General features: G+C 45.1%; 1 protein-coding gene across 3 annotated transcripts in view; it reads left to right on the top strand.

Annotated features, from left to right (window-relative positions):
• Positions 1-24,649, top strand: part of AHCTF1 (AT-hook containing transcription factor 1) — a 1,100,496-nt gene that overhangs the window by 128,737 nt on the left and 947,110 nt on the right. For all 3 annotated transcript variants that reach the window (XM_086927206.1, XM_086927204.1, XM_086927205.1), the window contains exons 13-14: positions 14,642-14,732; positions 14,844-14,933. In XM_086927206.1, the coding sequence (XP_086783332.1) occupies positions 14,642-14,732; positions 14,844-14,933 (181 nt within the window). The remainder of the gene's footprint in view (positions 1-14,641; positions 14,733-14,843; positions 14,934-24,649) is intronic.

Here is a 24,649-nt window from a genome sequence, read left to right as displayed (position 1 = left end):
AAGATCCTGGAAGAGTGACACGCGGTGGCCCCTGAACTCCAAAGAAGGTTTGGTTCGAGCTACCCGGAGGATTCTTTCTTTCAAGGGGTTGTCCGGCAGGTAGGCTAGGAGGTCGGGAGGGGGCGCCGGTGATCTGCGTCGTGGGCCCACCCTATGCGCTCTATCAATCCTGATAAGGAAGTCGGTCGGCTCATCCAAAACGTATCTAAATAGGTCTTGCAGATAATCCGCCGCGTTCTCCCCCTCCTCTGCAAGAGGAACACCCCGGACCCGGATGTTGTTCCTCCGGGAACGGTTCTCAAGGTCCTCCACATGCGACTGAAGATCGATTTGCTGGTCTTGAAGTCTAATCACCTTCTGCTGAAGCTGTGCGAGTTCTTCGGCCTGAGCATGTCCTGCCTCCTCCACAGAGGCCACCCGCTCCCCCACGCACCTCTCCCGCCACCTCCTGCTTTAGTGCCTGGAAGTCCTCTCGGAGAGTGCCAAAGAGCGATTCAAGAAAGGATCTGGTGACTGGCGGCTCCCCTCCACTCGCCCCCTGAGAGCTGCTCGACTGTCCCGGGGAATGCTGCCCCCTGTCTTGCCTTACATCGCCCCTGTTTAGCATATCCGGCAGGGTACGATCCCCTTTCTTGTTTCCTTTGTTACCGGCCATTTTGAGCGACGGACAGTGCTCCCCAGGTTCCACCAAGGACGTCAACATCTGCCACCCCGCCAGGCTGCCGACCAGTCGACCCAACCAACTGTCCCGGGCCTCCTACTTGCGTATGCCGATGCCCACCAATTAGACACTCCTGCGCCGGATGTTCCCTAGGAGATCAGCCCCGAAAGTTAGTCCCACTCCAGCTAGAGGCCGCAAGTGTAAAGCTGTCCACCTGGAGCAAGGCGACCCCTCCGGGCACTCCAAGCCGGCTCCGTGCACCACCTGCCTCCTCAAGGCCACTCCGATGCCATCCACTCCCACTCAGATCGGCCAGGAGCAGCGCTTCGCCGTTCGTGAGCAACGCGTTTCAGGGTCCACGCGTACTCATCACCAGGGCCCCCCGTCGTGATCCAACCATCGGCCTGACTAGCCTCCTAGTAGGTCCTTCACACAGGCCTGCAGCCCCCTTCAGTCAATAAGGGGTGGCCGGTAGATCCGACTCACGTCTACCACTAGGCCCGGCACTGTATCAGCGGCATAGGGCTCACAGGTTGCGGCCGTGTCGTCGTATCAGGTCCCCCGCTGGAGGGCCACTCGCCCTCTCGTCCCCCAGCCAAGTTCCACTCTATGCTCCCATCGGAGGTATCCGGGCAGGGGGAGTGAGTCCTGACCCCTTCCTAGGCCCTCTCACTGCCGCTGTCGGCCGACTCGCCACCCGTCACTGCCAGCTGCCCAGGTGCTCCACTCCGGTCAAGGCGGCCCTGCTCCAGGCCCCCGGACCGTCCGACCGAGTCCGGTCTCCGGCAACCGCAGCAATTCTCCCGCTCACCAGGGATCTCCGGCCAAGTCGCACCAGGCCTAACGCGGGGGAAGCCGGGGCCTCGCGCAGGCCAACTGCGCCACCGCAATCAGGGACGTATCCTGCCCCCGGCGGGTCACTCTCCGTGCACAAGCGCTCGTCTTCCGTCGGGCTGCCGAGGGGGGGACCGCCGCCAATTCAGCCTCCCGGCCAGGCAGGTCGGGGGCGCAGCCCAGCGCCACTCGGAGCTTTCCGTGCAGCTCCTCACCTGGCTCCGCTGCGTCTCCTGGACCTGCAGCTCTTACTGCACTGGTGACTCCCAATCCGGGCGTCCGCGAACCGGAGCCCGCGGAGACATCAGCTGGACCCGGCCGAGACGCCACTCCGATCCAGACGGGTCTCCTCCTCCACAGCCGCCACCAAGCTCGATCCGCTCCGCAATGCCGGCCTGGACCCACTTCCGGCCGGAGCTCAGGCCCACGTCAGCCCGGTGTCCGGAGCCTGCCAAACACGCCCCCAGCTCCTCAAGCGCCTCGGGATGAAGCTCCGAGGTCCCCCACCCCTTCCGCTGCCAGTAGTTAGCAGCGAGGGGGGAGATCAGTGCAATTAAAGTTATTTAGGGGCCCAGGCTCGGAGGAGATCGCGAGGAGAGCGACCACTCACTCCGCCATCTTGGCCACGCCCCTATACCACTTTTTTAATATATGGTTTGAGTGGCCCCTGGGCCTCATCCATAATTGTGCAACTTTTATATGTTTAACTGTGCTTTTGTTTTAACGCTTGTGCTTCTAGACTTCTAAAGAGTATAGAGGATTATTCTAGTAATAAATACATATATTTTTCTAATATATAACTTGTGTGGTGTCCTTTCATTTGATATTACAGGATTGTGATTGGGAAAACAGCTGGCTTCACATGCCCTCTGGAGTTAAGCCTTTAAGGCTGCTTAGTCCATGCTACCCTTAGGATAGCTTGTCTATAAGGTTGACTTACAACCATCCCCATAAGGGATTGTATGGACTGATACAAGGTGCCCCCAGAATTGGAGACATCATATATAAGGCCAACTTCTCACAGAGGTCCATTCTAGACAGTTGCCCATGAAAATTGTGTTTGTATGTATAATACCTCCTCCCATGTCCGCAGGTTTGATAACTACTGTATCCTTTTGTTTTAAATCAAATAGGGTGTTTTTCTTTTGCAACCGGAGGCTGTATTGGATAAACTTGTGTTCTTTTTCTAGGCACATAATCTCTAGGTATGCTATTTTGTGGTGGAGAGAAGGTTGCGGGAGGGCGAAACGATGTGTATGCTGTATGTGGGGCATAGGGGTTATCAAGAAAGAATGCTTGTAGATGTATCTTCCTGAAAAAATTGAGAAGTTCAATCTTTAATTCAAAAAAGTTAGGTTTGATGGTAGAGACAAATGACAACCCCTTGATAAGTAATGCAATCTGTTTCTGACAGTTGGTAATTGGACAGATTGAAAATTTGAATAGATTCTTTTTCAGGCACATTATGTGTATTAGTAGTCATGGATAGGTATGGAGAGATGTGGTGCAGCGGTGGAGAGGTGTGGTGCAGCGGCCAGGGCAGCTGACTTTGGAGCACAGGGTTCACGGTACGATCCCCGGCTCCGGCGGCAGCTCGGCACCATGTGACTCTGGGCAATAGCTCACTTAATTTCCACGGCGGCCCCCAGTGCCTTAAAAACCCACAAGGGTGAGTAATTTGCGCTTTACAAATAAGGATTTTACATTTATTTATGGATACGTCTATGTTGTGTGTGGGTGGCTTAGTTATCTTTAATACTGGTAATATCTTTACCATGTCTGTCTGTCTCCTTGTGCCCTGTACCATCTGGGGGGGCAGGTCTTACCCCGATTCACTTGTTGTCCCTGATCTTTGTCTAAAAATGTAGTGTTATTCTTCCTATTCCTAGACGAGCTAGGGCCTTCCCCTGGGTCAGTTATCTGAAGACTCGGCGGACGTATTAGAGAAGCCTACATGGTTTTATTATTTATTGAATCGTCCCCATGGACGCTGCCCTTCGAATATGATCAGTTCAAATAGAAATCCTCTACTGAGTAAGGGTAGGTTCTCTCAACCTTGTAGTTCTTAAAATCTCTTTTCACTTTGGTCATTTTCTTGTTTTGTTCTATTCTATGGAACTCAGGGACTGTGTTATCTACTTTTTCCAAGAGTGTTTGCGGCTATTTTCATTTATTTGTTTTTCAATGTCCTTTATTTCTACCTCCAGTTTACTAATTTCTTCTGTTGCTAGATCAATGGCCAAGACCATCCAGTGTCATGCGCACTTTATAGGGAATAGTGGTCAAACCTCCCGCAGGCCAGGAAGAGCTATCTGTGGCAGGATAGCTTCAAAGGCCTTGCAGCCTTTGTAATGTGACCCCCATCCTCTTATATTATCAGGAACAGGCCTCCTTCCGGTCTCCCCTCCACTTCGGTGGGAAGACAGGCAGCTAAAATTAGGCAGCCCAGATGGTGTGCCATCCCCACCCCTCAGATGGGGGAGGTGAGGTGAATCTCACTCTTCAGTGCCCACCATCTTGCAAATGACAGGCACTCCTCAATCAGGATTAGGGATTGTGCTCACTCCCCCACGTGGGGTGAGCACACCAAAGGTGTAGTCACCCTAAGGTCAGTAGCCCATTGGCTACTGATCCTGAGACTCCTAAAACACGCCCTAAAAACAGTATTGGCTGTGCACCCTTGTTGCTAGTGTGAGAAAAATGTTTCTATAACGGTGCCCTTATTATCAATGTCACCACTGTACGTGAAATAGTATGCAAATAAGCTGCTCCTCAATAATGACACTCCCGGCGTAGGGAAGATCACTGTCAGAACGGTACCCTTAGCGAGAAACAATACCCCTCTTGTAGCACGGAACGTGCTATCCCCGTCTGTTCACTTTCTCTTCTGAAAGCGCAAGCGTGCACCAGTCGCAACCAAGGATACGATCGTTCAATATTGCCCCGCTATGCTATGGATCCCCACCAGGACCCTTCCTTATCTCTTGTCCCCGCCGTAACACAGGACATACTTGCTCTCAAAATCACCCTTTTCCCCCAATGCGCGGCTAGCAACAGTGCGTCAATGCCCACAACTCCCCCAACGCAGGCTTCGGTCCAGGATCGGAGCCGGTTACCTTTTCTTTGGTGCAAAGGGGGGCTTGGCAGTCCGTACTGGTCCCGGGCTTCGGTCACAGCGTCTCCGTGGACGAACGAGGAGACGCCCTGCGCCTTATCCAATCCTAACGCGGCTTCGACCTGACGAGCCCCTCCGTTGCTAGGGGATGCACCGCGGTGAGTCCAAACTCAGCGCAGCTTTCTCCTGACGTCAGCGCTGGCTGGGAACGGTGCAGCCGAGGCTCCCGGGGCAGGCGGCGGTGGTTTCTTGACCCAGCATTTTGCATTCCCTCTTTGTCCCGGGCCGGCGGCGGTGATCTTGGCCCCTGGATACCGGACTCATGTAGTGCAGAAGCACGCACTCTCGAGCGCCGGATTAGTGGATCAGGAGACACGGCAGACCTCCTACAGAGCCCCGCTATGGGCTGATAGCACCCCAAGTCAACTACACGCAGGCAGAGTTCACTGGGCCACAGGCAGTGCGCAGTAACACATGCTCAGCGCCAGGCCTCCCACAGAGCCCCGCTGTGTGCTGATAGCACACAGAGTTGATCACAGGCATGGTTCACGAGGCCACAGGTTGTGCGCAGCCTTATGCACTCAGCGCCAACACGAGGATTCCTTCTGCAAACTTGTGTGTCCCTGTGTTTGAGAACAGGAGGCCAGCTCTTTCCTGGCCCTTGGAGATAGATGGTCATCAGAGGGGGCAAAGCACACAGCACAGCTACTCTTGAAGAAAAGGAGACACAGCACACAGCACACAGTCCCTTGGTCCTTGTCCTCAGAAATTATAGCAACTGCAGGTCAGCTCCCAGACACTGCAATGGCAGCAATGTTCTTCAGTCTTCCTGGCTGTTCTTCTTTGGCAGGTATTCCTTCTTGATCACAAAGTTTCCTAATCTAATTTTACTGGGGTCCCAGTTCTACTTTTATACCCCAAAAGTCTTTGTTCTTCTTGTGTGTGCGGTCTTGGACCGAGTCTAAACCAGTTCTGAGTGCACTCTGCCGGTGCACCTCTTCTTCCTTTGTGAGTGTGGGCTAGGGCCATCAGACGCACCGCAGGAGGTGGAGCCAGCATTGTGACAGGCTGGCACAGCCCTATTGAGACCCAGGTGCTACTCCTCCCCACCACCCTACATATAGATGGGGCTATTCAGCCTAGTGCTGGCTCACCAGCCACCCCAGCCCCTGTCACTCACAAACCAGATAGGCAATACACAAACAGGCAGAGGCACACAGAAAGGTTGAACATGAAAATAGCCACTTTCTAAAAGTGCTATTTTCAAACACGGAATTTAAAAACCATCTGTTCGAGGCAGATGAGCTGCAGATCCTACACTTAGCAATAGATCGCCACCTGGTGTTGGGCTCGGATGATTGCAGGTTGTTGTGTTCTTGGAAGAAGTCTTTGTAGTCACGAGATAGGTGACTCCTCCCTTGGACAATACTGCGCATGGTCATCGACTCCATCCTCAGATTGTTTTTTTCCGCCACTGGGTTCGGATTAAAGTTTTCCGCTCCGGCTAGAAAAGACTTTTCTGCATTTTCTAAGCGGAAACTTCAAACAAACTTTTTTCGACATGGAATAGACTTTTCGACATTACCAGCTACATTCTGGTGCATCGATGCGGCCGTTGGACCTATCGGCGCTGTGCGGCCTACGCCTCATGGACAGAACTCCATTCAAGAGATGCCCGGTATGACGAGCAAAATTCCCTCATAGCGACCATCGCAAGGTTTGCAACCTCTGTCTCTCGCCAGAACACGACGAGTCGACCTGCACAGCCTGTGCCTCCTTCCGATCGAAGTAAACCATCCGGGATCGGAGGGCCCGTCGACACGAGATGAGGAGATCAGCACGGGAGGCCATCTTTGAGGAGGAGATTGTCGGAGAAGACTTCTCCGAGGAAGAATATCCAATCGAAGATATCTCCGAGGACGAGGCTCCACTCGGCGCAGATCATATTAGTGGCAGAGGATTCGGACGATTCGATTCCATCTCGACAACCTGTGAGTACATCTGCCCCTACACGACTGACATTACCCAAACTAAAGGCAACAGTCAGCACTCCGCCCATGGGACCCAGTCGAGACCGAAATTTACCCTCTAACGCCCCGCCTTCGGGGCCGGCTCCGAGGAAAGAGAATTCGCCTTCCGGTGCCTCGGCACCGCAGAAACACCATGTGCCAATTACACCTCCTCCATTGGCACTGAAACATCCTTCGACACCGAAGGACTCGTCGGCACCGAAAACAAGACACCCTTCGGTGCCCAAAGACCAGGACACTTCGGCACCCGTACCAAAAGACACATCAGTGCCAAAGTCAAAACCCGTACCGGACCCGAAAGCTTCGACTCCGAAACCTTCCGGTTCCAAAAACAAAGAGGGGAAGCCAGTTTCCGGCACCACAGGCCCAGCAAAACCTGTCTCCACGCCGAAACCTCCAATATCGGTACCAAAGACCCCAGATAAGACTAAACAACCTTCGGCACCGAAAACATTGCCACGGGACTCAATTACTCCTCCTAAGGCAAAGAACATTATACAACCTCTATCGGCACCGAAAAAATCGACACCGAAGAAGATTATAGAAGAGTAAGAACTGTTTAGACCAGATCCTAGACAGAAAAATGTCTATATTAATCCAAAAACTGGACACGTGGAAGCAATTCCTTATAAAAATGCACCCTTCCCCTCCTTCACCTTTTTCCTCTCCCATTACTCCATATATTGAACCTATAACTTCTCCTATTCAATCTCCTGCATCATCACACCATACTGACGATGAGTATGATTTAGGTGGGGGGGATGATGTACCAGAGCCACATACATACCCTTTAGATGAGGATATCAACACAGAATATCCCAAGGATGAATGTACATATAATTTTGCACCAAACAATGCACCAGACATCCCTGATCCTCTGTACTACCCAACAAAACCTTCCCCTACAGAGGATAGTATTGGGTTTAATCATTTACTAAACAGAGCTGCACTTTACCATGGTGTTCCCATGCACTCTGATGCCATTGAGGAGGACTTCTTGTTGGACACTTTTGAACAATCACAAAGGTCTACACAAATATTACCAATGATCAAAGGAGTCATTAAACATGCTCCAGAGATTTTTAAAGATCCAGTACGGTGTAGGGTGCTAAACCCTAGAATAGAGAAAAAGGATAGGCCAGCACCAGCTGATCCAGTATACATTAAGCGACATCTGCCATTAGACTCCTTGGTAGTGTCAAATGCACGTAAAAGGGCCAATTCTCAAACTTCTGGGGACACACCCCCTCCTGACTAGGAATCCAAGATTATTGATGCGTCGGGGAAACTAATTGCTGCACAAGCAACAAACATATGGCGCACAGCAAATACACAAGCCTTACTCTCACGCTACAACAGGGCTCATTACGATCAACTAGAAAAGTTAATGGAACACCTACCAGATCAACACAAAGATCTGGCAGCATAGCTTTTACAGGAAGGCAAATTAATATCTAATGCCTCAATTAAATGCGCACTAGATGTAGCTGACACAGCATCCAGAGGAGCTAAAACTAGTGTTGTTCTCAGGCGTCATGCATGGTTATGCATTTCTGGTTTCAAACCAGAAGTACAAACTACCATCCTGAACCAGCCCTTCAATCAGAACCAATTTTTCGGTCCGGAAGTAGATAATACACTAGAAAAGATGAAGAAAGACACAGACACCGCTAAGTCTATGGGAGCATTACAATCCACCCAAACTAGAGGTTCTTTTCGCCACTCCTCTTACAGAGGAGGCTCCAAGCAGACCGGCGCAGACACATCATCTTTTAAAACGTACACACAAACCTCCTCTAATAAAGGCTATTTTAGAGGAGGATACAGAGGCAATAACAACAAGGGAAGAGGTAGAGGAAGTAACAACAACCGCTCCTCTTCCACTCCTAAACAGTGACTTCCCTCTGCCTCCCCCACAGCATTCCATTCCTGTGGGGGGCAGACTTTCACAGTTCCTACCGGTCTGGAACTCCATAACAGACAGGTGGGTAAGACAATTTATCCAACATGGCTACTGCCTAGAACTCACAGCAACCCCACCAAACATACCACCCAGGAAGCGTCCAATGTCTGCAAAACACATAACTCTGCGTCAACAGGAAGTTCTAGCACTTCTACAAAAAAGATGCTATTCAAGTAGTTCCATTAGAGGAACAAGGAACAGATGTTTACTCCCTGTATTTCTTAATTCTGAACAAGGACTGGACATTAAGACCAATTCTCGATCTCAGGCCCCTCAATCACTACATACAATCAGATCTTTTTCACATGATCACTTTACAACAAGTACTCCCATTACTACACCAGGGAGACTTTCTGTCCACACTAGACCTAAAGGGACGCCTAATAAAAAATTATGACACAAATACATCCTGCGCACAGGAAGTATTTAAGGTTTGTCATACAAGTACAACACTATCAGTTCAAAGTCCTTCCATTCTGGGTCACAACAGCACCACAAGTGTTTACAAAGTGCTTAGCAGTAGTGGCAGCACATCTCAGAAGACAACAAATACATGTCTTCCCCCTACCTCGACGACTGGCTCATAAAAGCAAAATCGTTCAACCAGTGTGCACAACACACAAAACAAACAATTCAAACACTGCACAACTTAGGGTTTACGATAAACTTCACCAAGTCGCACCTAGAGCCTTTGCAGGTTCATCAATATCTAGGAGCTACTATAAACACATCTGTAGCTCTAGCGTATCCCAGTCAAGCCAGGATTCAAAGTATTCAGAACTTAGTCACCCTTTTTCAATGCCAGCACTCTCTCCAAGCCAGAGTGTTCATGAAACTAATAGGCATGATGGCGTCTTGCATCTTTTATAGTTCCTCACGCAAGACTGCAAATGCACCCACTACAAGAATGTCTAGCACAACAGTGGAATCAGGCTCAAGGTCAGCTCACAGACCTGGTGTTGGTAGACAGCCGTACATATCGCTCTCTGCAATGGTGGAACATCAAAAACTTGACAAAGGGACAGCCGTTCCTAGATCCTGTTCACAGATAGTGCTCACGACAGATGCATCCCTCACAGGATGGGGAGCCCATCTCTTGCATTATACCACACAAGGTCAGTGGAACAATCAACAGAAACAGTTCCACATCAACCATTTAGAGTTGCTAGCAATTTTCCTAGCACTCAAAACTTTTCAAGTACAAATCCAAAACAAAGCTGTCCTAGTCCGGACGGACAATATGACAGCCATGTATTATATACAAAAACAGGGGGGGGACACTCTCTGCAACTGTCCCAACTTGCACAGAACATTTGGAGATGGGCCATCCCACAAAACATACATCTGACAGTAGAACACCTTCCAGGAATTCACAACCAGATAGCAGATCTGTTGAGTCGCCAGTCACAACAGATTCGCGAATAGGAGTTGCACCCACAAGTTCTTCAACCATTCTTCCAAATGTGGGGGCATCCACAAATAGACCTGTTTGCCACCCACGGGAACTCAAAATGCCCAACCTTCGCCCCAGGTTTCCACACCCACTGTCGGAGGGGAATGCAATATGGATGAACTGGTCAGGCAGATATGCGTACGCTTTTCCGCCTTTCCCACTCATTCCACTAGTAGTACGCAAGCTCAGACAACAGTCTCTCAAACTAATACTAGTGGCCCCCACATGGGCACGTCCGCCGTGGTTCACCACGCTACTAGATCTCTCACTGGTTCCACATCAGAAATTACGGCTCACGCCATCCCTTTTAACACAGAACCATGGAGTAATAAGGCACCCAGAACCAAGCCAACTGAATTTGACGATCTGGCTCCTGAAGTCCTAGAGTTTGGTTACTTAAACTTACCACCAGACTGTATGAATATAATTAAAAAAGCTAGAAGACCCACTACCAGAGCATGCTATGCTGCTAAGTGGAAACTCTTTGCAATATACTGTAACAACAATCACATTGATCCACTGGATGTTTCCATCCAAAATATAATTTGCTACCTTCTACATTTACAAAGGTCCAATTTGGCTTATTCTTCCATAAGCCTGCATCTAGCAGCAATTGCAGATTATTTACAAAATAGACAACATCTATCTCTCTTTAGAGTACCTGCAATAAAAGCATTTATGGAAGGATTAAAGGGAATAATCCCACCTAGGTTACCACCTACTCCAGTATGGAACCTAAATGTGGTCCTTACAAGACTCATGGGACCCCCTTTTGAGCCGTTACATAAGTGTGAACTGCAATTCCTAACATGGAAAACTCCTTTCCTTGTTGCCATCACCTCTCTCAGAAGAGTTAGTGAAATACAAGCATTCACAATAGAAGAACCATTTTTCAAATACATCCTAACAAGGTGGTTCTTAGACCCAATCCTAAATTCCTGCCAAAAGTGATTAATCCGTTTCACCTTAACCAATCAGTAGAGTTACCAGTGTTTTTCCAAAAACCAGACTCTGTTGCAGAAAGGGTTTACACACCTTAGAAGGGAGAAGAGCTCTACTATACTACACACCCAGGACCAAATCCTTCAGAAAGACAAAACAACTATTTGTATCTTTCTCTCCACCACACAAAGGCAATCCCATCTCTAAAGGAGGAATTGCCAGATGGATTGTAAAGTGTATTCAAATGTGCTATCAAAAAGCTAAGCGTACACTAATAGTTCCTCCTAGAGCACACTATACTCATAAACTAGGAGCCTCTATGGCTTTCTTAGGAAACATACCACTAGAGGACATATGCAAGGCAGCAACATGGTCTACAATACACACCTTCACTTAACACTATTGTGTTGATGTGCAAGCCAAGCAGCAAGCTGCAGTGGGCCAAGCTGTCCTTAAAACACTATTTCAGTATGCTGCAACGGATACAAGCGACCACCGCTAGGGGAGACACTGCTGCACAATCGTTGCTAAGTGTAGGATCTGCAGCTCATATGCCTCGAACGGAAAATGCTACTTACCAGTATGCATCTGCTCTTGGCATGCTGAGCTGCATGGTCCCACAACCTTGTGGCCATGTAGTGTAGTTCCTATATTCCCAATAGGCTCTGCGCATTGGAATAATATAAACAGCAGTGTAGATGTAGGACTGAGGTCGACCAGGTCTCTACCGACTATATTAGACTTAATTAGTTTTGCCAGCTAGCTCAGAGGTCACTAGAAACTTTCTCGAATGTTCAGGAAAGAGTTAACTCTCCGGATTTAGACAAGAAGGGATTAGCTTCTGACAACCATACAAACATGACAACTTTGCTCCCTCAGAAAAAGAGTGTATCTCTAGAGTTGTGTGAAAACAATAGGCAGCTATTTCACTTAGACAACCGCGCATACTTAGTTTCACCAGAGTGCAGAGAAATAGAGAGACGGGCGTTTTCAATAAAAGGTGTTATTTTGTTGAGCAGTCTTCTTTCTCATGCAAGAGAAATGAATTGCCACAATTGCAATACCTATCGTAAAGTGCGTACAGTAAAAGTAGTATTATGAAATAATACTGTAAAGGCATTGATATGGTTTCTTAGCCATATGGTACTATAAAATGAATAAAATATATACATACATAAAAACATTGACTAACGTACTCAACTGGTGCTTCTAACTACGCCTACCCCAGTGTACCTGACCTAAGCCTAATACTTTGGAAGGAGTAAGTAAGTAGCAGTTTAAGTTAAGTTGGTTAAGATTGTTTTGCCAAGAATCTGCATCAAGAATTCTCGGAAGGGTTTAGTCAGCTCCGTACCTTGGTAATAGAATGTGGGTGGTCTGGTATCTCTTTCTTCAGGACTCGATCTCCCAACAACCCGCAAGGGTAGCTGGAAACACCGGAGCTGGATTTTCTCGGCTGGAGCAAAAGACAGTGTCTCTCTCAGTGCGTCAAACGGGAGGGGCTGCTTCCGTGGCCTCTCGCATCAGCTCAGCTCTCGGGCAAGTAGATAGCCGCTCTTCTCCAAACCACGTGTGTTTGCTTAAGGCCACTGTTGGTATATTTATACCTGAAAGGTGCCGAGTTTGACGTAAGGTTGGACATAAGACGTCACTAAGAACTAACAGTTCTTTCTGGACTCAAGGAGTTCTTGATCAAATCAAAACAAAAGCAGGGGGGATTTCCCGGGCTGTTGGAGGCTTGGTTTGTTTAAAGAACGCGTTGTGCTTTCTAGGAGTTGATGGGGGTAGCCGTGCTGTGCTTTGGACTGCATGGGCTATTACTGAATATGGATATGATTCTTATGCCTTTATAAGGATATTAATAATTATATCTTCAAACAACTAAGGAGTGACTCATTATTAATAATTATAACCGCATAAGGGCATGAATCAGGAATATCGAATTAGGGCCCTAGATAGAAATACAACAAATCGATAACTTAATTTCTCTCCATGGGAATACAGTGACCGTTTTGCTCTGAAAAATGTTCTTCGTGTGGAGTTGATTTGTATGGAAACCTGAAAAACTACAACTTTGCAAAACGGATGTTACTTGCCTTTTCTCTAGGAATTGTCCCAGTGTGGTATCTAGCATATCACACTGAGTAGAAAAAGTAACTTAAAAGTAATCTGTACAGTAATTGCGATATTTTGACTTATCTGTATTTCAATCAAACTGCATTTGAACCTACAGTCAATTGTAAACACTGCATTAGGGTTTGCAAAGCATTTATTTCACTTACCTGTGCCAGGCTTGGCTTGGTTCTAAAAATAAAGTTACTTAACAATATTTCTATTCAAATCAAATTGGTCTGAGTTCAGTCTTTGAGTGTGTGACATCATTTGCTGTTTGAATAGGTACAACAATTGCTTAACACTACCCTCTGATAAAGCCTTACTGCTCGCCCACACTACCACTAATAGAGAGGAAAGTGCTATCTACTTTTATATCTGCCTATTTGGGGTTTCCACTGGACTCTGCATATTATACCTCATTTTGGGATAGTATATACAGAGCCCACTTCCTACACCCCCCTCATCCCTGAAACACGGTTCACCTGTGCTCTCATTATTATAAGAGGACTGCCTACATATCTGTGACCTGGCCCTTCAGGTGTCCGAGGAGAACCTTCGCACTGCATTGGAATTCCTCAGACGTACCCCCCCACTTCAAGTGGAGTGCTGAGATGGAAAGCTGGGCAGGGGCAGAGGAGATGGCCTTGAGGGCGGTAGAGAACGAGGTACTCCCTCCAGCTGCACTCAATTGCCACGGATTAAAGGTCCCTTCTGGCCTCCTTCATTGGGAAGCACTCGGAGGAGAGGGCACATTCCTTGGTCTTTGGGTGGCAAGTCCTTCTCTAGGGTCCCCAGGGCTCACTGAATCGGAGGCCTGGCAATAAAATGATGCCCGGTGGGTGGCAACCATATACACGTTTACTGCTTGTTTGGACATGTAAAGCTCAGTTTCTTTTCCAGTTACATTGTTTGGGAGGGAGTGGGTTTATGTAGCAGAACATGACTCATTTAGATGCTCTTGGGATCAGTTATGCAGTGCGAAATGTGAATCTATGATGATACTTGGCTTCAACATTTTAATACTCTACACAGACATCAACACCTACATGCTGCCTCAAGACTGAGGCTGTGACAGATTACCAGTTTCATTTTCATGTCTCAGAAGTGTTCTCCCATTGTACTGATTGTAAACCTTAATAAATGTTAGAAAGTTAAAAAAAGCAGTTTCTGGTCCGGCTACTTAGTGGCAGGCAACAAGCAATAATTGGCGGGTGGTGGGGGGGTAAGAAATACATATTTGTTTTTTGCCTAGTGCTGAAACAGATTGGTTTTCTTTCACTGAAAGTGCTGCCTGGAGTGTTGCACAATAGTTTGTTTGCAATGATAATTGGTTAAACTCTTTATATGAACACCTGTCTTTTTCCAAAGTGCTTAAGAGGCCTGTTTTTTTTTTTTATTGAATAGTTTTTAGATTTCATGTAAACAAAGGCAGTCTGCAGATCAAAGCTAAATAGGTATTCTGTGATGCTTACAGTTTCGTTGCTAGAAACCACCAACTTTCTGAAAGTTCATCTTGTTTGCTTTAAAGGAGGAACAGCTGCACGCCGTTTTGTCTGCAGCAGTCGGAACTTGTTCGTTGGGATTGCTTACTGGATCCATTAAACAGTGGACTGCTGAAGGTATGATTAGGCTTCATTTTTTTTCTTTTCTTTTGGATTCACTTTTTCTTTTATTTTACATTTTATGGTTTTCTATCAGTGCTAAAGTCTGCCTTTTCTTATCAAATTAAGAGCAACCTAGGTCTGCTGCTAACCTTCGCTTTATCTTGGAATGGACATGGAACAAAGTGATCAGCACCAAAGAAGAACTTGATCAACTCTGTAAGTTCATTTGAAAGATTGAAATGCATTTTAGTTTTTTGGGATTTGGAACTTTCATAGATTTACATGCCGTTTTATTTTTGTTCTTAACAACTTGAGAAAGCAAACAAAAATCTAAAACTATGACCCATTAATTAGATCATGTCCCCTAGGTCTCCTGTTCAATCGGAGATCAGGAGACCGAGTGTGTGACATTACACCTCAAATCTGGGGCTCACATCTTTAGCAGACCCAAGTGTATGCTTTACATTGGTTGAGGGGTGCATGGGGGTAACCAAGGGGGGGGGGGTCAGGGTGGTCGGCGGGAGGGGGGAAGAGGGAGGGGCTTTATTAAAAACCAGAATGTGAGCAAATGCAAAAGCCAAAGTAAAGGCAAGGGGGATCAAGTTGTGGTTAGGATGAGCTGAGGCTTAGTTGTCTCTAGCTTAAGGCTTAGAGAATCTTACCCCGAGTGGTGTAGGGATGCTGTGCATGGGATAGTCTTCTTGGTGGAGACCTATTTGGATGATTCATGATGCAGGCTGGTAAAATCAGTATTTGTTTGATTAATGTTTGTGGCCTAAATGACAAATCTTAGAGGCAATGTGTAGCAGAGATACTCCGAACCTGGGGCCAGATTTCTGTGAACAGGAGAACTCACAACCCCGTGGAAAAAAGAGACCTGTTGAAGGTTTTAGGATACTCCCTTCTTGCTTGCACAACTAGGAGCCCTTCCACCAGGGAAGTGGCAGTACTGCCTTTGGAAACGCAAGCTAGTTGATAAATATGGAAGATGGGCAATTGTTGAATGCCAGGCTGCAGGGGACGGACTGATCATCTGCTTCATCTATGGATCTAATCTAGATGAAGCAGCCGTGGTGGAGCTGGCCATTTAGCCTACTTTGCTGATTGTGTGCAGTGATTTTTACCTACATCTGGATGTCTGCAGGAAGCAAGAGATTAACTATTGGGGAAGGAAACCTCAGGTGTTTAGAGCAATGAGATACCTTATGAGTAGCGAGTAGCATGGTAAGGTGAACATATGGGATAGAATTAAAGCTCCAGACCCTGGGTACACTTATTTTTAGTGCCCGGTTGGACTATTTTGTGATATCCTTTCGGCTAGTGGGCAAGGCTTATAGTAGGAGACTCCCCAAAGTCTTCTCTAGCCACAGTCTCCTAATCTTCGAAATATCCAGTAGAGGGGTAACCAGGAGCCAGGGCAAGTGGGCTGTTGACAGGAAATTGCTTCTCAATACTCTGTATTTGTACACATGAGAACGTGGATAACCAATTTCCTAGAAATTAATGGATACAGTGCATCAAGAGGGATGGTCTGGGATGCATTGAAAGCTGGAGGTAAGAGAGGGACTATCAGCTTTGTTTCACACAACTGGAAGCAGCAGGCTTAGGAGGTTAGCGTGGTGTATGAGCAACTAGTGACCCTGGAAATACAACACATGGAGATGATCACCACAGGTCACGATGCCCCAGAGACTCAACAGAAAAGAGCAGTGGTAAAAGCCATGATCAATAATTATCACGCTAGGAAGTTGGCAGAAAAGTTTCAGGCATACAGAGCAGGGAGCCATGAGTACGGGAGGCTGGTGGAAGATTATTGGCCCTTTGCACACAGCAGCGGGATGTGGCTAGGAGTAGCAAACATTGAAAAGCACGACGGCAGTCTAGTCACAATTTAAGTAATCAAAGACTATTGTAGGGAACTATATCAAGAGGATAGTATTCCTTCTTTGGCTCCGGAAGGAGGCTTAATTGAGGAAGAAAAGAATGATTCTCTAGATACTGATGCGGTTAAAGCTTTAGAAGCTGATATCACGTTGTAGGAAGTCACTCTTGCTTTAAAACATTGGCCTCCATTAAAGCTGCAAGTCCACCAGAAAATAGCGTTCGAGGCATATGAGCTGCAGATCACACACTATTCATAGATTGCCATCTGGTGTTGGGCCCGGATGTTTGAAGTTTGTTATCGTCTTGGAAAAGTCTGGAAGTCACAAGATAGGGGACTCCTTCTTTGGACAATAGTGCGCATGGGTTTCGACTCCATCTTCAGATTGTTTTTTTCCGACATCCGAAATTTCTACTTCGGTTCTGGTCGTCGAAGCAGGCCTTCGGGCCTAGCTGTGCCATCAGCCCTTGTGGCTCATGGAAAGGACCCCCTTCAAAAAATGTCCTCAATGTGGATCCGAGTTTCCACACACTGATCTGCATGAGGCGTGTAACCTCTGTCTTTCACTTGAACACGAGGCCGACGACTGTCTGGCTTGTGCCTCTTTCCGCCCCAAGAAAACCATCAGAGATCATCGAGCGTGAAGAAGTATGGCTCGATCATCGATACCGGATGACATCTTCAAGGAAGGCATCGATGTACCGGAGCAGGAGCAGATGGAAGAAGGTACCTTCAGCACCGAGCACTCCCAACATCGTAGACATCACCCCAGGGCAAGGGGTCATAAGTACTGACATCGACGCCCCCCCCCCCCCCCCTCCCACCTACCCATCCAAAGGCTTTGGTAACCTCTTCACCCTCGGGCCTAGGTGCACACTATTACAAAACTTTCCACGCCCTGCCTTTGAGCTCACCAAAGAAGTCTACAATTAAGCCTTCAGGCCACTCCGGACCAAGTCAGCCTTCTGTCGGTGCCAAAACTCCATCCTCTTGGGAACAAAAGGGGTTAGGTCCTTTATGTGGTGAGGGCTAGACCTAATATCAATAATGACCAACACAAAGTGCCCAAACCACAGTGACTCAATAAGTTTTTTTGATACAGGGTAAAAAACCAATTTATTGTCGCTTCCCTAGACACCATTATTTTGTGTCAATCATTTTGTATTTTTTTTTATATTTTCAAAGAATTCATGACAGAAAAAAACATTGATTTCAAATATTTACAAGGCTAAACAAACTTTAAACGAACATTAAAGGCAAAGACTATTTACACATTTAGAGACCATCATGTCACACATTAGAAAGTATTCTCACATCAGACATTGAACAAAACAATTATTGAAAAAATAATAAAAATTTTTATCACAAAGAACAAAAATTGCAAACACTGAATGAGAGAAACTAGGGGTTGGGAGGATGGGATATAAGTAAATAAATGGCTTATATATATTTTAATGCTGGACCAGCCGGTCCTAGCTTTTGTAAAACAATGATAATTTGTATCTCCCAAACAACACTGCCGACTCGTTTCTAGACCAGACTGGAGTCACTGGTCTGTCATCAGGGCTGTATGTGTCTTGTATCAAGGCTGCTCAGTGTAAAATTTCAGAGGAGGTCTTATGGAGGTCCGTTTTAATGAATAGCGTGGCCGACCAGAGAAGCCTTGCGATCAGATCACATTAAGAATCCAATTTGATGGTTACGCCGCTCCTAATGGATCCTGCCACCACCCGGCATTACCCAAAGTAAAAGGCTTCTCTGGTCGGCCACGCTATTCATTAAAACGGACCTCCATAAGACCTCCTCTGAAATTCTACACTGAGCAGCCTTGATACAAGACACATACAGCCCTGATGACAGACCAGTGACTCCAGTCTGGTCTAGAATCGCGTTGGCAGTGTTGTTTGGGAGATACAAATTATCATTGTTTTACAAAAGCTAGGACCGGCTGGTCCATCATTAAAATATATAGAAGCCATTTATTTACTTATATCCCATCCTCCCAACCCCTAGTTTCTCTCATTCAGTGTTTGCAATTTTTGTTGTTTGTGATAAAAATGTTTGTATTATTTTTTCAATAATTGTTTTGTTCAATGTCTGATGTGAGAATACTTTCTAATGTGTGACATAATGGTCTCTAAATGTGTAAATATTCTTTGCCTTTAATGTTCGTTTAAAGTTTGTTTAGCCTTGTAAATATTTGAAATCAATGTTTTTTTCTGTCATGAATTCTTTGAAAATATAAAAAAATACAAAATGATTGACACAAAAAAATGGTGTCTAGGGAAGCGACAATAAATTGGGTTCTTACCCTGTATCAAAAAAACGTATTGAGTCACTGTGGTTTGGGCACTTTGTGTTGGTCAAAACTCCATCCTCGGCACCGACCAAAAAGAACCCGAAAGACAAACCATTGTCTTCCTCCGTGCCCAAACCCTGTTCCGCACAGGTGCATTCATTACCAAAATCAAAAGACACTCAGCCTTCAGGTCTGAAAAATTCCTCTGAACCAAAGGTGCCACTGGTTCTGAAACACACAATGGAACCGGAAAAAATAAACAGTTCCAAAAACACCCGGCACCCCCGATCCGAAAAAATTAACAGAGCCAACCAAGCAACTGGTTCCAAAGACTCCAGCCAAACCTTTCGAACTCAGAAAACCTCTTCAGGTCAAAACAAAGGAGCATAAAATTACTCCAGACTGTGCCACATAAGCATTCGGACCCGAAAAAATCGGAGGAACAGCTTTTTGAACCTGATCCTACACAAAAAATCTGGAAATAGACCCCCAAAGAGGTCATTTTAGGATTAGTTCTTTCAACAAAAGGAAAATGGGCAAACCCACACCATCTCCGCTTTACTTAAAGAAAAGAGACCTTGCCACCTCTCCTTTAAGGATCCCTTCTCCACCTCTCCACAATACATTTCTCCTATTCCATCTTCAATACCAATACAATCTCCTCCACCTCATTATGATAGCACTGGTACCGAAGGAGATAATGAACACTATGACAAGCTAGATACCCTACTAAAACCCCCTCCCTTATAACAAAGTTCCAACCGCAACACTCGCTACGAGCGTGAGTGTTCATGCAACTCATAGGGCTACTGGCCTCTTGCATATTCATAGTACCTCACTCAAAACTCCAGATGAGCCCCTTACAGGAATGCTTAGCACATCAGTGGAGCCAAGCTCAAGGTCAATTAACAGATCTGGTGTTGGTGGACGGCTGCACACATCACTCTCTACAGTGGTGGAACACCCAAAACCTTTCCGAAGGGCGACCGTTCCTGGAGCTGGTTCTACAAATCGTGTTAACAGCAGACTCATCGCTCATCGGCTTAAGAGCTCATCTACTACATCACACCATACAGGGCAGATGAACACCACAGCAAAAGCTACTTCACATCAATCACTTGGAGCCGCTAGCAATATTTCTGGCATTAAAAGCATTCCAGATACACATATCAAACAAAGCGGTTTTAGTCCGCACGGACAATATAACATCAATGTATTATCTACAGAAACCATGGGGAATGCACTCTCTGCAGCTCTCTCACTAGCACAGAGCATATGGAGATGGGCAATTCCTCAAAACACATTCCTCTTAGCCCAACATCTTCAAGGAATACAGAATCAGATGGCAGATCTGTTAAGTCGTCAACCACAACAGATCCACGAGTGGGAACTTCACCCACAAGTCCTTCAACCCTTTTTCCAAATGTGGGGGCATCCAGTCATAGATGTCTTCGCCACACATTTAAACACAAAATGCCCAAGCTTCGCCACCAGATATTTGTAAAATCCAATCAATGAAGCAGGTGAAGATTGTAAAATGACAAGTTTATTGTAGAAGAAAGAAGATCCCATCCATCAGTCCAACAGCAAGGTTCAACTGCTTTTCCTCAAGCTCCTCAGTGTTCCTTTACCAAGGAGCTAGTCATACAATAACATCAGTCTACCTAAACTGGTTCAGCACTTAAAGGTAAATGGCTGACAAATACATATACAAAGTACATGACTAGTACAACATATTACACACCTTCCTCCTTAATAACACAATAACAAAAGAAAAAAAAATTGATACCTATTTAATGACATAATCTTTGTATCTTGAAGGGATTTTATTGACCCTTCTATTTTCTCCATGCAAACTCCTAGACGGAGTACTCACTGGACCTGAATTAGCAATAGACTTGTAACCACTCGGAGATGTGTTATTGATATTTGTAACATCGGGAACATTTTTGACAATGTGAGGATTCTTCACCACAACCACCCTATTAAGATTCCAGATTCTTGAATCTTCTGTTTTCACAGCATTTGTTAGAACTTTCACCACTTTATGCACTTTCTTAAATAAATCAGAGGATTTGCGACCAAAAGGTTCCCTATCATGACACAATCTCCAACACAAACTTTTGTCTTCTTAACAGCCTTTCTTTCATCAAATGTTGACTTCCGTTTTAAAATCCTAATAGACTCACGATCTTTCCATCCACATGGAGGACTTCTCTCAAAACCCTTCTTAAACAAAAAATCATTAACACAGAATGGTGTTATGAGGGTGTTAGGTTGTCTGTTTTTAAGACAAATGGAGTGCCTCCAGTTGTTGAATGAGGTGTTATTCTGTACATATCAACAATGTTCTTAGCACCCTCTTTCCAGCCAACATTATTCGACTTTGATAAAGCAATTGATTCTTTCAGAACTCTAACAAAACGTTCCACCATTCCGTTACTTTCTGGATGGTGTAACGAACAACATTTATGTTTAATTGAACACTTGTCTAAAAACTCTTCCATCTCTTTGGACACAAACTGTACCCCATTGTCAGTTAGTAGATGTCCAGGAAGACCTTCTCTTGCAAAGACCTACATCAAGAAATGTATAACATGTTTGGTGTTTATACACTTAGTTATTTTAATCTCAGGCCACCTAGAAAATAAGTCTACGAGTACAAAAATATATGCTTATCCATCATTACACTTTACAGGTCCCAAAATGTCTAAAGCGAATTCTTCCCAAGGTCTTGTTGGACGTTCCCTCATCACCATGGGTTGAACTCTAGGTTTTAGACTCCTTTCGCTCAGAGTACAAGGAATGCATTCACACGCTTGTCTCTCTATATCTAGGTCCATACCAGCCCACCAGTAATTTGACCTTCTACTTTCCTTCGTTTTGGAAATCCCTTGGTGTCTTTGATGAGCCAATTTAATGAGATTATCTCGAAAGCATTTCGGTGGTATCAACCTTGTACCACGAAAAATCAACCCATCAACATTTGCCATCTCATGCCTAACATTCCAGTATTTTTCTGATGTACCATGCTTCCTATTATCCCAACCTTTCTCAATAAGTACTGATAAATCTGTGAGTTCTTCCTCTGTCTTACACTACTCCCGCCATTTAGTTTAATCAATACCATCTTTTTCAATGTTGCACACCCACTCAAATTCTTCATGTGAATCAGATTTACTACCATTTTCATCTGCCTCAACTAACCTGGAAATAGCATCAGCCCTACAATTCCGTGCTCCAGGTAAGTACTCTCTAAAATCAAAACCTTGCAGATCGACCACCCATCTTGATATTCTACTAGAGATGGCGTCAATACCTTTTCTGTTAAAAACTTCCACTAATGGTTTGTGGTCTGTGCGCACTGTGAATTTTGTACCCCACAAAAGATTCTTTAATTTTTTTGTTGCTCAGTATACAGCCAAAGCTTCTCTTTCAATGACTTAGTAGGGACACTTGGCACCCCTGAGACGTCTTGAAAGAAAAAAAATTACATTAGTTCCAGTTTCATTTTCCTGTTGAAGAACAGCCCCCAATCCCTTCATGCTAGCATCTATAAATGGAAAAGTTTTGTTCTTGGGATCAAAACTCCTAAGCTTGTTTTTTTTTTTTAAGAAGTTCCTTAATCTTCACAAACTCTCTTTCACATAACTCATTCCACATGAAATCAACATCCTTGCATAAGAGAGTACGCATATTGATAGACTTTTCTGCAAACCCTTTTACTTGCGATAGTACCCCACCATCCCTAGAAACTTCATTAATTCCTCTTTGTTCTTTGGTGATGCCAAACTATCTATAGACTCAATGAGATCTTGTTTAGGTTCAACACCCTTCCCAGAGATGGTGTGACCCAAGTAATCAATATGTGACCTCCTGAATTTACATTTATCAATCCTTAGTGTGAGATTGTGTGAATTAAATCTACTTAAAACTTCTCTTAATCTTCGATCATGTTCTTCCATATCTTTACCATAAATCAATACGTCATCTTGATAAATTTTAACTCCTTTCTGACCCTTAAGAACCTTTTCAAGATCTCTCTGGAACACTGAAGCTGCCGATACTAGCCCAAAAGGAAGCCGTACAAATCTAAATGTTCGAGATCAATGCAGAGCCGGAGAGAGCCGTCCGATTTGCGTGCGGCTACGACCAGAGCCAACCACTGTGTCCCTTCCACCTCTTCTATAATACCTTCTAATTTAAGCTTTTCCAATTGTTCTTTCATTTCTTCTCTTACTGATAATGGAACCCCTCTGACTTTGCTGGCAAACGGAATAGCACCAGATACTAATTTGATTTTATGAGTATAATTAGTCAAACATCTTAACTCATCCCTGAAGACTTTGGGAAATGAGTTTCGTAGTTCGCTGACACAATTCTCACCATCAAATTGAGCACAGACATCTCCAACAACAAAGTTTTACTTTAGAAGAATGGGTGGATCACTGTTGGGGTGAAGCATGACACCCAAGTCTCTTTGGTGTAGCCAACTCAAGACTGTCTGTTTTTGGACACATATAGCTTTCCAGAAACATACCTGCCTTTGTATTCTATTAACCCAGAGAAAAATCCCATTAATTTTATAGGCTCCTCTCCGTAAGCATAGGGATTGATGTCAGCCTTGAGTAACTTTATTTTGTTATTAAAGTGATTAAGAAAGAACTCTTTAGAGACAATGGTTATTCTTGCTCCCGAATCAAATAAGACTCTAGTACCACAGTGTTCAACAAAGACCTCATCATAAGGGACATCTTTTTTTTTTTCTCATTGGGTACTTGAGACGATTTGTCCACAATCGCAGTAGGAATCAGATTCACGTTCGACTGCTTCACCCTTGTAAACCATGTTGACCCTAGACTTGTCCTTTTTAACATTACAAGAGGAAGTGAAGTGACCAACCTTCTTACAAACATCACATTTAAATTTTAAAGCAGGGCATCTTTTATCGTTGGCCAAGTGATTGGGGTTACCACACCTAAAACACTTAAATTTGGTGAAGGAATTCTATGAGCTTATTTTTTTATTTCCCCCTGTTTTAAACTCGCTCTTCTCTTTAGGGAATTTTTTACTTTTAGAATGTACCTTAATTTCACTCTCATCCTCACCCTTACTCTCTCCTTTAAAATAACTTCCACACATTTAACGGAGTGTTCAATCTGCTTGGCTATTGTAATAACCTCATCCAAGGAAGGCTCATCTTTCTGCCAAATGTCATCTCTCACTTTCTGCACATTGCAACCCAACATGAATTGATCTCTAATCCTCTCCTCTAGGAGAGCCCCAAATTTACAGGATGAGCCTAATTTCCTAAGAGCAGTGATATAATTCTCTACTGACTCTCCTTAATTTTAATGTTGTTTTCCAAAATGTTAACGTTCAAGCACAGTGCTCACTTTTGGTAGATAATGTCTATCTAACTTCAAAATGCATACTTCATTAAGTGTTGAATCATCAGTGTCAGGTAAGTGATCGAAAACTTCCTGGCCTTCCGACCCTAAACAATGTAACAGATGAGCAGTGATTCTTTCTGCGCCAAGGTTCGTACCACAAACTCTGGCATAACCTTCTAATACTTTTTTCCATTTCTGCCATTTGATAGGGGGGTCCCCAGGGTTAGAGAGAAAGAATGGAGGTGTAGCAACATTCTGCATGACTGTAAGATAAACCAAAACTAACCTCAAGAATAAATATACTATTCTCAGTAAATTCCGGACCAATCAATACGTTTATATAATGTGAGAATAATTA

The sequence above is a fragment of the Lissotriton vulgaris genome, chromosome 6, assembly GCF_964263255.1.
Source record: "Lissotriton vulgaris chromosome 6, aLisVul1.2, whole genome shotgun sequence".
NCBI lineage: Eukaryota > Metazoa > Chordata > Amphibia > Caudata > Salamandridae > Lissotriton > Lissotriton vulgaris.
This window is presented reverse-complemented; position numbering and strand designations above follow the sequence as displayed.